Source organism: Physcomitrium patens, chromosome 7 (genome assembly GCF_059467195.1).
Source record: "Physcomitrium patens ecotype Gransden chromosome 7, ASM5946719v1, whole genome shotgun sequence".
NCBI lineage: Eukaryota > Viridiplantae > Streptophyta > Bryopsida > Funariales > Funariaceae > Physcomitrium > Physcomitrium patens.
Window position 1 is genome coordinate 450,780 of NC_143416.1, and position 15,269 is coordinate 466,048.

At 38.6% G+C, this 15,269-nt stretch overlaps 1 protein-coding gene across 5 annotated transcripts; it reads right to left on the minus strand.

Annotated features, from left to right (window-relative positions):
- Positions 1-738: 738 nt before the first annotated feature.
- On the minus strand, positions 739-5,582 carry LOC112284210 (GDT1-like protein 4). Of its 5 annotated transcripts, none has more exons than XM_024523812.3 (13): positions 5,369-5,582; positions 4,312-4,394; positions 4,048-4,088; positions 3,615-3,683; positions 3,324-3,383; positions 2,945-2,992; positions 2,586-2,677; positions 2,272-2,356; positions 2,080-2,136; positions 1,921-1,965; positions 1,662-1,723; positions 1,244-1,316; positions 739-1,047 (listed from the first exon to the last, which is right to left on the minus strand). In XM_024523812.3, exons 3-13 carry the CDS (start codon positions 4,060-4,062, stop codon positions 976-978), a joined length of 678 nt encoding a protein of 225 aa, XP_024379580.1. In that variant the 5' UTR covers positions 4,063-4,088; positions 4,312-4,394; positions 5,369-5,582; the 3' UTR covers positions 739-975. The 5 variants fall into 5 exon arrangements, with proteins under 5 accessions (XP_024379580.1, XP_024379579.1, XP_090107742.1 ...); XM_024523811.3 differs by having other exon boundaries at positions 4,048-4,097; XM_090251616.1 differs by having other exon boundaries at positions 4,239-4,394.
- Between the last annotated feature and the right edge of the window lie 9,687 nt (positions 5,583-15,269).

Consider the following 15,269-nt stretch of genomic DNA (forward strand, 5'->3'; position numbering starts at 1 on the left):
TTGAGCTCTTTCACTCCACTGTGATTGGACCTACACTCGATCAAGTACACAATTTACACTACAACTAATCTCGAAACCCTTTCGCTTTGCGACAGCCACTCCGAAGCATCATTGTAAACCCTCCAGACTTTGGAAGCTTGAAGAATTCCAATTAACTTGTTTTCAAGAGTACTGGAAGATAAGTGTGATCAAAGAACAAGTCTATTTGATTTGAGATCAACACCCGTAAACAATTATTACTTTACAATCATTCTAGGATTGAACAGCAATCCATTGTAGTACAATATCATAGTTTCAAATGTTTTAAAATCCTGATTCTATTCAACTTTAATATAGGTATTGTTCCATGTTTGTTTCATCAGTATCATAATCCAAAATGTGAATCCACAATTACTTTGTCAACCTCTACGCCGTTTGACTATTGAGAGGTTCCACGCAAAGAGTTGAGTTTTGTTGGTTGATATCACAACCCGTTGAAAATGTTTCCTCTACTCATTGAAGTTTATTTCTAGATGTTTACCTGCTTCAGTGTGTCAATTTCGTCACGTGTTATTGTCAACTCCCACTTGAGCGCCGCAATCTTGTTGTGAAGTATTTAATAGAGTCAAAAGTTTCAACGAACAGCTTAGAAAAGCTGAAAGCATTCATTTGAAAATAAATGGGTCGAATCGAGGAAGACCGAAGAAAGTTGCAAAATAATGCAGAGGAGGGGGCCATCACACATGAAACTAATCAAAGTACAACAATGACCTCAGTGACGAGGGACATACGGTTCTGAATTCACTGTAAATGCATGATTTTTCTAGTTAGAAACTCAGATGCTTGAGTTTCTGCCCATCACTCTATACAGCGATAAGGACTCGAACCATATGCAACTCGAATTCGTCCATCTATTTGGACACACCAGCTGCGAACAGACCAATAAACAGCTCACAGCCCCAGAAAGCTAACCAAAAAGCAAATAATAAGACAAGTCTATTCTCCAGCACCAGTAATAAGTGCGTGGGCGCCAAAGATTAAAAACAGAACGCCCCCACAGATGGCCACCTGCGTGCGGTGATAAACTCAGGAGTGTTAGCCATCACCAATATCTGGAGCTTCAGAGAAAACAACAACTATGAAAACCAAAAAATAAGCGATCACAACAGGTCCTACAGGACACAACGCTTTAATAGACTCATGCTACGATTGATGACAAACAAATGCAATCCAGATAGCTCGAATGGACTTGCACGCGACATACCGTTTTCTCTGAAATTCGGCTTGCTAAATGCTTTCCTCCGATGACGGCAGCTCCAGTACAAATCCCATGGCCCCTACATTATTCCATTACTCACCCTTAGTTCAAATTAAGATATACACCGTTGGCTCAAATGACAACCACCAGTTTAGAAAGGGTAACCAAAAACTGATTGTTCAAGAGTCAGGACAGGGCCTCTTGAAAAAAAGCAGCAGCAGCAGCAGATTTCCTAGAATTTAAAGCGCGTATGATTGCAAGATGATGACTATTTCCCACTTCTGATCAAAAAACAACCTCCCACCAAGGAATTCTTGACCATTGAAACAATGACGCGTAATCTGAAACTATCATATTAAAAGTGTAGCAAAACGAGGAGTTACAACGTATATAAAATGCACTTGTAGAAGAGAAGGAAACGTACAAGATGCCACCCAAAGTTACTCCCAGAACATCTTCTTGAGCGGCCAGGCCTATTGTTGCGATCTGATCCAACATGCAGCATTTAGATAGTGAAACACTAATGTTCTCTTATGTTCGCATTGGATAGCCGAATTCATCAGGTAAAGAAGTTTCTTGATCAAAATTGTCTCTAATTTTCTGAATTTCATTCCAGGGTAATAAGAGGTAAAGGAAACACTCGACACAAACACAAGCATAGGGTCAGGATTGGATCACGTTACCTGGCTCCGATCACCCCATTCTCCTAGGAATGTGAGAGAGAATGCCTACACCATACATGCACGCAGATGACACATAAGACACGTATTTCGTAATCTCAGCAAGGTGCCAGTCAAAAATCTTTCTTAGGCATGAAATTGACCTCGAATAAAACCCCATACCTCCAAAAAAATAGGTGAAAGCAGGCCACTGTTTTGCTGCTTTTTTCCATCTTTTGTCTGCAACACAATCAAGTGGCAGCTCGAGTGGTTTGAGAAGACGTAGAAATTTTGTATATTGAAGGGCAGACATTTGTATACTGCATAAGCAAGCGTCCACCCAAACAAATGCGAAGCGATGCATAATGACACTACCTTTGGCGATTTGGCTGTGGCATTATCATCACGCTTGTCCTCCGCTTGCAAGTGAGCTTCTACTTCCGCCAGTTCGGCGGATTCTCTGCAACAAAGAGCCGACACGTTTATAGAACCCATGATAAATAAGCGATTTAATGGCGACTTCATGAAAATCAGGTGGTAGAGAAGCAGTTCCTTATGTGGTAATGCAGTAGTTAAGTAATGAATAAGCTCTCTCTCTCTCTCTCTCTCTCTCTCTCTCCGTGAATGTTTTTGTGTGGAGTAAACAAGCTGAAAGAGACAACGAACTTTGCGGGTATGAAGAATCTCACCCTCCTTCATGCGTAAATCCATCATACAATGATCTCAAACCAAATAAGAAAAACAATGAAGTGGCAGCATAATGTGTCCAATGTCGGGGAATCTGCAATGAAGAAAGTGTAGAAAGAAAATCGTGAGAAATAAATTGAAAAATCTGTTTTCAGGTGCAAGTGTTGGAAGTTCTTCGATGTCACACACTTTGTCATTAAACATGAAGTGCCAGTAAGACACAATAAGTCTAGAACTATATCAAATGATCCAGATAAGTTACAAAATCCTCATATCGTAGCCAATTCCGATTCATCAGAGAAGTTCGGTCCCAACTCAGAGAGAACGTTCAATCAATAACCAGAGCAGGTTTGAATGTTACCAAGTTCGGAGCTGCCCAACCGAACAAGGCAGACAGAATAGTCATTAGCTGCACAGATAAACAAATAATAGGTTCAGCTTTATCGCATGCAGCTAAAATCTTACGCTGTTTTGAAGACATCGCGGATGCATGGGAGCTTAGTTAAATTTTGAAAAACAGCACAATCGCTCACAAAACATTTGCAGATAACCGAGGATAAACTTTCAACATAATTGTTCAACTACACAAATAAGTAGCCGTCCACACCATTCTCAAGTACTCTGGTAAATCCATGCAGCCATATAGAACACACCACGAAAATACGAAATACAGGTACCATAACAAAAATAAGAAGTTTGTACCACAAAACAGGCAAGAAAATCTCATTTGTTTTACTTACCCCAAGTGCACTGTGACAACCAGCAAAGACTATCCCTCGAGAATAACGCATGGCCATAAGCTGCACGTACCATTTTAATAAAATTTAGGGTCGCGTCGCATGATCACTATGGTGGTGCAAACGTTGTAAAAAGGACAGTACTCGTGCAAAGCTAGAACCCAACATATTTGAGGTAATGTTTCACACGTCTAATTCGTCATCTTAGATTGCTCAGCTTTGAATGGATTGCCAAAGATGGAGCGTTAATAGAAAGAAATAGGACCTAACCAATATTCTAAATAGAACCCTTACCGCTGCTACAAAGAAAGTCTTGTCTCCGATTTCAGAGACCAGGATCATGGCTGTCGACTTGATAAAACCCTGCACCCAGAATGAAGCAGAGTAGTTTTCAGCTAAATCGTCTAGAAGGAATTTGGAAGGACCACAGGAAAATGGCTAGTGCATGTGACAAAAGAAACAAAACTCGTTCCTCTTCCGTTAAGCCCACTCTTTACGGCCATTACTACAGATAGCTTATAGTGCCACTTGGGGCATCTTCGGTAGCAGATGCTTTCCAAAGCCTATTTCCGCTGCAAAAGTAAGGAACCCTGTACGTAACGTATTGGATTCTTTTATTTGAATGGTCACGGGGAAACATGATCGTCCCTCAAACTGCAACTTATTCTTATTTCTTTCTGTTTTTTTAATAGACAACTCGAACCAAAGATATGGTGTAAGGATTGACCTCCAGGAGCCCCATTGCGCTTCTTCAACACTTCTCCTCACCTGCCAAAACTTGATCCAATGAAAAAGGCCAACAATAAGCGGCGGCTCAAATAATAAGTAAAATTTGGACCAGCTATAGAAACGATAGAAAACCAGAGAATCAACCAGCACGTAATGAGACTTTAAAACAGATGATGGAGTATGATGCACCTCTTAGTCATTAGAGATTCAAGACACACTCCACATTAACCAAAAATTTCAGCAAATCTTCAACAGGACTCACTTGCGATCTCACTTAGTGGCTCCCATTGCGGGATTCTTTCACAATTGCCAAGCATATGACAACTTGGTAGTGCCTGGAACCAACTGGATTGAAGGAAAGCATACCATAGTTATCGAGGAGACCTTGAATTAAACTCTTCATAGTTTTCAAGTATAGATAAGAAAGTTCAAATCCATCGTACCAAAGTCCCCCCATACCACAGACAAATTAATGGACTGATAGTGAAATCAGAAGACCACGCAACACTCTCTCAACCAACAATCATCTAATGACGACAAGGGGGGGGGGGGTCAATCAAACTTGAATACCGTCGGTGGATGTTTACACACCAAGGTCAACAGAGAGAGGTCGGAAATTCATAGGGGAATTCGGTCAGGCGTAAAGCTTTCCCCGAGATAGGGATAACAGAGGCAGACAAGCTTGACCTACAACCTGCCTAACGGCAAATGACATCCTTCTGAATACTATTCACAACCCAACGACCAGGAAAATTCGCCGCCGCAGCAGTTGACAATGCGCCAAAGTAAATAAGCACGACATCCTGGCCAACCGAAAAACGAAAAAGGAATGAACAAATAAAAGGTCGCTAAACTATGGAGGCCACTCGAACCACAGCACCTGATTCATCATCCTCGCCTCGAGGAAAACAATTACTTTAAAGCCCAAGGCAATAAACTGCAGCTTCTGCTAACTTGCTAACTTGCTAACTCACTAACTCGAGGCTAAAACCAGACAATACGAGGGCGTCCCAACCAAGGCCCGCATTCAGAAATCCAGTGCAACAGAAGACTGCGACGCATGCATTCCACAATAGGCCTGCACACACCCGATACTCTAGGAAGGGCACTCAACCGTCGAGACAAGCTAGGTTTCAGCTTTGAAATCAATGATCATCTCCGAGGCGATTCAAAAATCAATAAATAATACTCCCCCCACAATAATCATCAGTCCAGTTCTATCACGCGGAGATCCACACCTGAACAAGACCGCAATGAAACATCCCACACCACAGAAAACCGCAAAGCGCTTGAGAGTCTAAAGCCTTGAGGTGAGAAACCTGAAGTGAAGTGGTATGAAGAAGGCCCTGGGTCGATCAAAAACCGCTCCAAAGCAGACCCAAATCTGATCGGTTCGCGCCGCCCGACGGCTCGTTGTGAAGCTCACTTCCTCGTGCTCCGACGCCGCGCAGGCCGAGACCCAGAGAGCACCTGGAAGCGCGAGGCGATGGCGTGAAGCGATTGCACGACACAGGGAAAGTCTCAAAGAACAGCCCCTTCCCGCACGAGCCCTCCTCCTCCTCCTCCTCCTCCTCTTCCACAGTCTCTCGGTGGTTGGACCTTGGTGGATGAACACTCTCGCTTCGGACTGAATCATCATCCTCATTCATCCATCCATAACCCCCTATTCAAGGAGAAAGAGAGGGCATCCAGTCTAAGAGGGAACAAGGAACGAAACTATGGTTCATGGGGGGTTCATTTTTATTACTATATATATCCACAACATTTCTACATGAATTTTCATGCTGGGAAACTATGGTCTTCACGTGAAGACAGTTTCATCCGCACTTGTAAACATAACACTGTGTGTGTGTTGGTGGGAATGAAGGATGGATGAATAACACATGCTTTGGAGCTTCTAAGCAGAAGTGATAGTAGTAGCAGTGTGTGTGAGTGGGGGGGGGGGGGAGTAGAGAGGACTGAAAGGACAAGAGAGTTGTGGGGATTTGTGGGTTCTTTCTAGTGGAACAAGAAAGGAAAAACTCACACTGTGTGCTTCTGTGCCAATCAAGCTCAGATTGTGGAAAAGGATGTGTGCTGAGAATTTTGTCCTCTGAAATGGGTAAGTTGGAGGAAGGAAATTAAAAATTAAAAATTAAAGGAAAAAGAGACACAGAGAGAGAAGCAAAAGTGATGGAATGGTTTGTTTGGTTCCACATGAGACTATCACTCTCAAAAGTGGTTGGGAAATGTGCCCACTTGCCTTCTTCCTTCTTAATGTTGGCTTCTTCTCCCTTTCTACTCTACTCTCCTTTATCTTCTTCCATTTTTAAAAATGTGTGTGTGAGAAAGCCACCTTGCATGATTTCAGTTCAACACCATATACACAGGGTGGCAGATGCTTGTGCAGAGTGTAGTAGTTGTAGTAGCAGTGGAGGGTGTGTGAGTGTGTGAGTGTGTGCATGGGGATATGTGTGCAGAGTGTTTCTCCCTCCCTCGGGAAATGATAATTCCATTTTTTAACTCATTCTTTCTCTCTCCATGTCCTCTCCCATTTGGTACCAATTGGTGCAACTAAGAATTTAGTTGAACTTTGTCTCCTGCTCTTTTATCAACATTCATATGCCAGAATCCCACAACCAAGTGTGTCATCTTTGTGGAAATGTGCATGCTTATCTCCTCCTCTATCCCCCCCCCCCTCCCTTCCAATAAATTATTGGTGCCCTAAACCTCCACCCTTGTTCCCCATTGTGTTCCCCCCTATGGCAATTTTTTTTTTTTTTTTTTTTTTCTCTTCTTAAATATTTTTTCTTCTCCTTTCCATGGTGTGAGGATCCCAAACATTTGATATATGGCAAAGCTGGCGGACTGTTCATAAAGAGGCAAATCTCTCTTGATTACTGGGTCCTCTTTTGTTCATTCAGTTGTGCACAGGGATACATGAATAAGGCACAGTTGCCAACAATAAAATCTGAGCCTAACAACCCATATCAGAAGACATAGACTCCCCCCCCCCCCCCCCCCCACACACACACACAACAACAACATCAACATTAACAAGGAAGAGAAAGAGGAACAATATAAATCCAGGTTGGTTTTATCTGCTTGCCCATATTCTAAGGTTTAGGGGAATGCACTTCCATTCCTTTCTTTCTTTGAGTTGTATTTGCTTGTTTTAACCTAAATTATTATTATTACTATTTTAATGGGGGTGTTGAAGAAAGCTGTGTTTGGGTGAGGTATCCATCTACCCAACCATAGTTCCTGTTTTTGAAAACTACCTCTTGCCTCAATCCCCCCTCCTCCTCCTAAAAAAGCATAAAATAAAATAAAATAGATGCTCCACTAATGAGGCAATACAAATATTAAGCCTATGTGTTTGACACACAATCTTCTTTAGAATCAAACAAACAGGCAATGAGTATACTCAGACTGGTACAGTACTCAGCCAGGAATATCCCTTCCCAAACTAAATAAATTAAGAAAATAAAAAAATAAAAGTCACAAAAACATCAACATCCCTATAAATAAACAACTACATCTATCTACTATTTTTTATTCTTTTTAATTTTTTTTTTCTGGATTGCACGCTTGTTCATATTGTAATGGATGTCTTTGGAAAAGTTGGATTTGCCACATTTCATCCACGAATATCATTCATCTATTCTAATCGATGACGTCGTTCATCCAACTACAGTCAATGAAAAACAGTCGGGAACGGGTTCTGACCAATCGGTGAGGCTCCAAGAGCCCTTGATTAGGATGGTGACTGAGGTTTTGCCACGTGGCATACTAGTGTGTGTGGTTCTCATTCGGCCACAGCCTCGGCTAATACTCCCAGTCTACGCCGTAGTATGTACATATTGCGTACATATACGGTTTGGACTGGGTACATTTAGTGTCCGCATTTGCAGCTTCTACGTTAGATTGCAAAATGGGTTCAATTGACCCCATGAACATTTTGGATGGATGAATAACAGCAAGCGTGATTATAGTCGATGAATGCATTCATTCTGCAAAATTTGTGAGCAACGGGCCATAGACTAGGTTCCATTAGGCAATACCTTGCACCCACATTATTATTGTTTTATATTATATTATATTTTATTTTAATGTAATGTTAGTTATAATATACAACCAAAGTGCATTTGAAGGTTCTTTTAAGAACAGTAATGTGTTTTTAAGAATGAATGTGTATTAGTTTAAGAGTGATAGCAAACTTCTCAAATGTATGAAGGTATACTTTGTTTAATAAAAAAAACTACCATATGTTGACTTGGAACTAAACAACTTTCTACTGCTATACACTGTTTATTGTGGTTTCAAAACATGCATCGGACCACTTTGATATCAAATGTTTATTGCCTTGATACCTGTAAGTTGATTTTTGTTTGTTTTGTTTTGTTTTGTTTTGTTTTTTTCACTTTTTGTAAATTTTAAGGGCAATAATATTATTTGATGCAATGACACTTTCAAAAAGATCATGCTATACTATTGTCAAAGCCACCAACATCTCTAATGGAAGAAGTTTGACTGTTACATGTTTTCAAATTATAAAAGTTATTATTCTATAATATTTCAAAATAAAATTTAAATTTTTTATTAGAAGGATGTTGTGTAAAGATTTCATTTTTTCTTTATTATTGCATTTATTTTTTGAGTGCTGATTTAAGATTTTTTTTCCTATTGAAATAGTATGCACTCTACTCATATATTATATATTGTTATCCTATATATGTCCAAGTTAAGACTTTAATATATTAGCTAATTAAACTATGCTAGGATAATGTGACAACCCATTTTATCTGTTTTTTTTCATATTTATGAAAAAATGATATATTAAATAGCAAAACATATCATTTGCATGTATTACAAGTAAGTTAAGGTTTTTCAAAAATCAACATTGATGTTAATAACATTTTTTGTTGAGTTTTATAGACACTTCATAACTATACACACTCAAAATTTACTCATTTTTTTATTATTTCGTCTACAAAATACTTCAAATTATAGAAAATTATTTAGATATCTTCAAATAACAGCATTTGTGATAAAAAGAGAGAATGATGAGGCACATAAAAAATGAACATAATATGCAACCCAAAAAAGTGGAACCTGTTTAATCTTATATTTACAATAATAAATTTCTTATATTCTTAATACCAAGACCATGTAATCAAAGTTCCATTAGTCCATAGATCTATTAAAGAGACAATTAGAGAAAAAAAACAATCAACAGTTCTTGATTATCACACTACTTGTGGTTCAAGATGCTACACTGATACCTTTCTTATGATACTTTAGTCCTCAAATGTACAGACATCAAACATGATAAATTGCTTGATCTTACATAGTAATAAAATTTAAATTTTTGATTTATTATATGTATGCACATACACAAAGATAAAATTATAATATGCTAATTATTTATATTATTTAAATCATTCTAAGTAGTAATGGTGTTGAAAAGCTAATAAAGAATTTTAGGTTATAAAAAAACCTTACAAATAAATATATGTATGTATATATATGTATATATATACATATATAAAATTTTATTTCGTGAAAACTTTACACTTTTCAAGTTATCTTTGAAAATGGTTTCTTCATTTTTGTTTAAATTATCTTTGATATATTCTAAAAAAGAATGTCAAATTAATGTAGGTATTTAATCATGTTTTATTTTTAAAGATTTTAAGATTTTATTCTATTTATTATTTTTTCCAAAAATTAGGTCTCACAATTAATAGCCATAAAAAGTTTGGATTTTTTTTACTCAAAGAATCACATTCTTAAATACACCTATTGTATTGTTAGTGCAAGCTTGGACATGTACTTAGCCATTAATGATACCATTGGTGTAAAAGTTTGAGGCCCTATTTTCATATTTTCCAAGATATACAACACTTCTAAAACATGTGGAAAACAATCTCTACGATTCTCAAGATACAAAATATAAAATAACCATTCATTTATTTCCATATTTTTTGCTACTATGCATTCACGTGAATCTCTTCAAGATATATAATTCAAATCATAATATATATATATATATATATATATATATATATATATATATATATATTCATACTGACTTTTCAAAAAATATTTATTTTATGATAAATAATTTTATAAGATAAGGCTAACATAATAAAAACTATATATTTAAATATCTATTTTTATAAATATTCATAAAAAATTGATTGTAAAATTAATTATTTATATTATATATATATATATATATATATATATATATATATATATATATATATATATAGGTTTTTTTAATTAAACTCTTTCATAAATAATTGTTAGGGACATATTCCTTAGAACTTTCTAGAGAGAAGTTTCTAGAACCTTCTAGAAAACAAGCCTCTGGAACCTTCTAGAAGAGAAGCCTCTGGAACCTTTTAGAGAGAAGTTTCTAGAAGCTTCTAGAAAGGAAGTCTCTAGAACCTTCTAGAAGAGAAGTTTCTAGAAACTTCTAGAAAGGAATCCCCTGGAACTTTCTAGAAGCTTCCTAGTTAATAGAAGTAGCTCGAGAAGTTTCTAGAACCTTCTAGAAAGGAAGTCTTTGGAACCTTCTAGAAGCTTCCTAGTTAATAGAAGTAGCTCGAGAAGCTTCCTAAGTAGGAGTATATATAGGGATCGAGGCTGAAGAGTTCTTCAGTCTTGACAACACATCTCTTGGAGTTCTAGCTCACCTTTCTGGTGTTGTTCTTGTACTCATCTGTTTAATCTAGTTCTGCCACTTCTTCTTGAACTTCTTGTTAGATTTCAAGTCTGTATTTTGTGTCCATGACAGTTTGTCGAGACTACACTAACTTGAGATATCAGAGCTACTTCTTTCTTAGTAGAGTGTGGATTACCCCTCTACTTGAAGGTATACTAGCATTTTTTAGAGGTTGCGGATTACCCTCCTCTAAACTGATACTTCTTCTATTACAATATTGGAGTCTTATTCTTCTTGGAGAGAGTGGATTACCCCTCTTCTTGAAATTCTTAAGGCGTTTTATAGGTTGTGGATTACCCTCCTATAAACCAATATTGCCTCTTATAGGGTCATTTTTGTCCTTCTTTTAGAATGGTCGGAGGTCAAGACATTAGTATGACAGAAAGTTCGGAGTCTAAGTTAGATGCTATTATGAATGCCCTCGCTATGTTATCACAAAGAACTGCAGAGATTGAAGGAATAGTGGCAAGGCTTCATAATGATGGAGTATCTGGGATAGCACAATCTAAACTACACCAGCCTCAAATTTCGGCACTTGGAGAAACAACTTTACCTCAGGTTCGACAAGAACCACTAGTTCTACAACATAAGGAGCCTCGAGTTAGCCTTCCAAATAAGTTTGATGGAACACGTTCCAAGTTTCGAGGATTCGTCAATCAAATCAGGTTGATAACAGTTTTACAGCCCGAACGATATCCAACGGAGGAGTCACGTGTTGGGCTTGTTGGAACCTTACTTACGGGACAAGCTCTATCATGGTTTGCTCCTTTGTTTGAGAAACGATCATCCATATTAAACAACTTCGAAACCTTTTTGGAAGCATTTGGTGAACACGATAAGGTTCGATGGGCTACAATAAAGATCCGGTCGCTACGACAAGGGATGCGTTCTACATCAGTCTATGCTTCGAATTTCAGGCAATTAGTATGCGACATCAATTGGGATGAAGAAGCGTTGATGAGTCAATTCTATTGGGGTTTAAGAGATGATGTGAAGGATTTGCTGTTAACTCTTCCTGATCCACGAACGCTCAATGAAGCCATTAGCCAAGCTAAGAAGTACGATAATCGCCTATTCCAACGTCGCCAAGATCAGCACTCAAGACAACATACAATTCGCCATGCTCCAACTATGTCGGCAAGCGGTGTGAATTCGTATTCAGAGGTGGAAGACATGCAAATTGATGCGGTACGTATAAAATCTCTTACTATAGAAAAAAAAAAGTGACGTATGGAGGAAAATTTATGCTTGTATTGCGGTGGAGAAGGCCACAAAGTCGAAAACTGCCCCAAAAAGCAAAATCGAGGCATAGTCAAGACTAGGGGAGTATTTGTTCAGGAAAACGAAGATGCCCAGCCACAGTAGGAACCGTGCGGCTGGACAATGAAATATCCCAACAACAATCAGGTTCCTTTCTTTCTGCCCAACCTGCACTTTGTTTTACAATCCCTCTGTTTATCGGCCCTCAAAAACTGAGAACCTTAGCACTACTAGATTCAAGAGCATCTGCTTGTTTTTTAAACGAAGGATTTGCAAAGCATCATAAGATCCCTTTAGTACAAAAATCAAAACCTGTTCATGTTGAGGTCATAGATGGGCGACCTTTATTGTCTGGTAGCATCACCCATGAATCAAAACCTATAGAAGTAACGTTTAAAGACCATAGTAGTCATATTATTTTTAATATTATTAGAATCCCATCAAATCCTATTATTCTTGGTCTTTCTTGGTTGGAAAAACATAATCCATTGATAGATTGGAGGTTGCGGAAGATGACTTTTCCCACAAAACCACCCAAGAAAAAACCTAGTAAAAAACCTCGAAAAAAGAAATCCTTATTCATTGGAGCAAGAGCGTTTATAAGATCATCTAAGGAAGGCACTCCATTTGTCATTTATGCGGCTCCAACTACCGAGGAGAAGATCTCAACAGCAAGTATACTGGAGCAATATAAGGATTTTGAAGACGTGTTTCAAAAGAAGAACGTCGACATACTACCGGAACACCGACCATATGATTGTGCCATAGACTTGCAAGAAGCAGCACAACCACCTTTTGGCCCAATCTACAATCTATCGCAAACGGAGTTGGCAGAGTTACGAAAATACATCGACGAAAATCTAGCCAAGAACTTCATCCGTCATTCAAAATCATCAACTGGAGCACCCATCTTATTTGTGAAGAAGAAAGATGGCTCATTGTGGATAAACGTGGACTATCGAGGCCTCAACAAGGTAACAAAGAAAAATCGTTACCCATTATCCTTGATTTCTAGTCTCTTAGAACAACTTGGACGTGCGAAGATCTTTACAAAAATTGATCTAAGGGGAGCTTATAATCTCGTACGAATCAAGTAAGGAGATGAGTGGAAGATAGCATTCCGTACAAGGTATGGTCATTTTGAATATAATGTCATGCCTTTTGGTCTTACCAATGCTCCAGCGGTTTTCCAATATATGATGAATGACATCTTTCGAGAACACCTCGATGATTTTGTTGTCATCTACTTGGACGATATTCTAATATTTTCTAAAAATGAGGAAGAGCATGAGGAGCATGTTCGTTTGGTCTTGGAGAAACTACGCAAGCGAGGACTATATGCCAAATTAGAAAAGTGTTTATTTCACCAGACGGAGATGGAATTTTTGGGGTTCATTGCGACTACAGAAGGTTTGAAGATGGACCCCAAGAAAGTAAAAGAAATCATGTCTTGGGAGGTTCCGAAGACGGTTAGAGACGTACAATGCTTTCTTGGTTTTGCTAACTTCTATCGGATCTTCATCAAGAATTATTCTCAAGTTGCTGCTCCTCTCACTCGATTAACATGCAAGGACAAGTTGGAATGGGGACCTTTGGCGGAGAAGGCATTTCAAGATTTGAAGACAGCATTTACTACAGCTCCAATTTTGGTACATCCAGACTTTACAAAGGCCTTCTATTTAGAAACTGATGCTTCAGGTTTTGCTTTGGGAGCTGTGCTTTCAAAAATGAGTGAAGATAAGAAGCTCCATCCAGTTGCATTCTATTCTCGGAAGTTCTCTGCTGCTGAAATCAATTATGAGATCCACGATAAGGAACTTCTTGCTATAGTGGATTCTTTCGAAGAATGGCGTCACTTTCTTGAAGGAGCTGCACATCCAGTAATCGTATATACGGATCACAAGAATTTGGAGTATTTCATGACGGCTCGAGTTTTAAATCGGCGTCAAGCTCGATGGAATATGTCGCTATCTAGATTCAATTTTGTTATCACTTATTGACCTGGAAGGCAGCAAGGACTATCCGATGCTTTATCAAGGAGATCGTATCTTGCACCAAAGGCTGGAGAAGCAGCGTTTGATCAACAATGTACAACGTTATTGAAGCCAGAGAGATTTCAACTTTGTGCTACTATTGTATCATTTGATGCTGACTTCCTAAACCAGGTACGTGCTATGATCATTAAAGATTCAGTAGCCATTGATATCAAGCAACGTACCAATGATGACAAGTTCAAGGTGGAGGGAGATCTTTTATACTTTGAAGAGCGATTGTACATTCCAAAAGGACTAGCATGACTCCGAGTCCTTCAATCTCGCCATGATTTTTCAACTGCGGGACATTTTCGATTCAACAAGACCTTGGAGCTTATTTCCCGAGATTTTTGGTGGCCCCAAATGTGGAAGGATGTGAAAGATTTTGTCCTCTCTTACGACATCTATTCAAGATCCAAGAATCCTCGACATTGCCCTTATGGACTCCTACAACCATTGCCGATTCTACGTCAACCATGGTCTTCAGTTTCCATGGACTTCATCACGGACTTGCCATCATCAAACTCATTTGACAGCATCTTTGTCGTGGTAGATTAGCTTACGAAGATGGCACACTTTGTTCCTTGTAAGAAGATATCATCTAGTGAAGTCACAGCAAGACTCTTTCTCGATAATGTGTATCGATATCATGGATTACCAGATGATATCATATCAGATCGAGGTACCCAGTTTGTGTCAAAGTTTTGGAGATCTCTCTTTGGAATATTCAAGGTGGATATCAAGCTTTCTTCAGCTTTTCATCCTCAAACTGATGGCCAAACGGAACGGGTGAACCAAGTCTTGGAGCAGTACTTACGATGCAGCATCAACTATCAGTAAGACGATTGGACTGCATATCTACCACTAGCCAAGTTTGCATATAACAACACCCTCCATGCGTCGACTCAACAAACACCATTCTTTTTCAACTATGGGTATCATCCAAAGCTTGATTTATTGAGTCCGTCAACAAATAACAATCCAGCAGCTGAAGGATTTGCGAAGCAACTATCAAAGCTTCAAACTATGTTGAAGCTTCAATTACAATCCGCTCAAGAATCCTATAAGACCTCTGCAGATAGATTTCGGAATCCAGCACCTACTTTCAAAGTTGGAGACAAAGCCTGGCTTCTTCGACGAAATATCAAGACCAAGCGACCATGTGATAAGTTGGACTATCGAAGATTGGGACCATTTATCATCCAGAAGCAAATT

Bases quoted from the DNA above. Each gene is read 5' to 3' on its own strand.
- LOC112284210 (XM_024523810.3), bottom strand. The intron at 2,137-2,271 runs GTAGTGTCATTA...ATTGTGTTGCAG, and splicing joins CCACAGCCAAATCGCCAAAG to ACAAAAGATGGAAAAAAGCA. The intron at 1,317-1,661 runs GTACGTTTCCTT...GGAATAATGTAG, and splicing joins GTAACTTTGGGTGGCATCTT to GGGCCATGGGATTTGTACTG.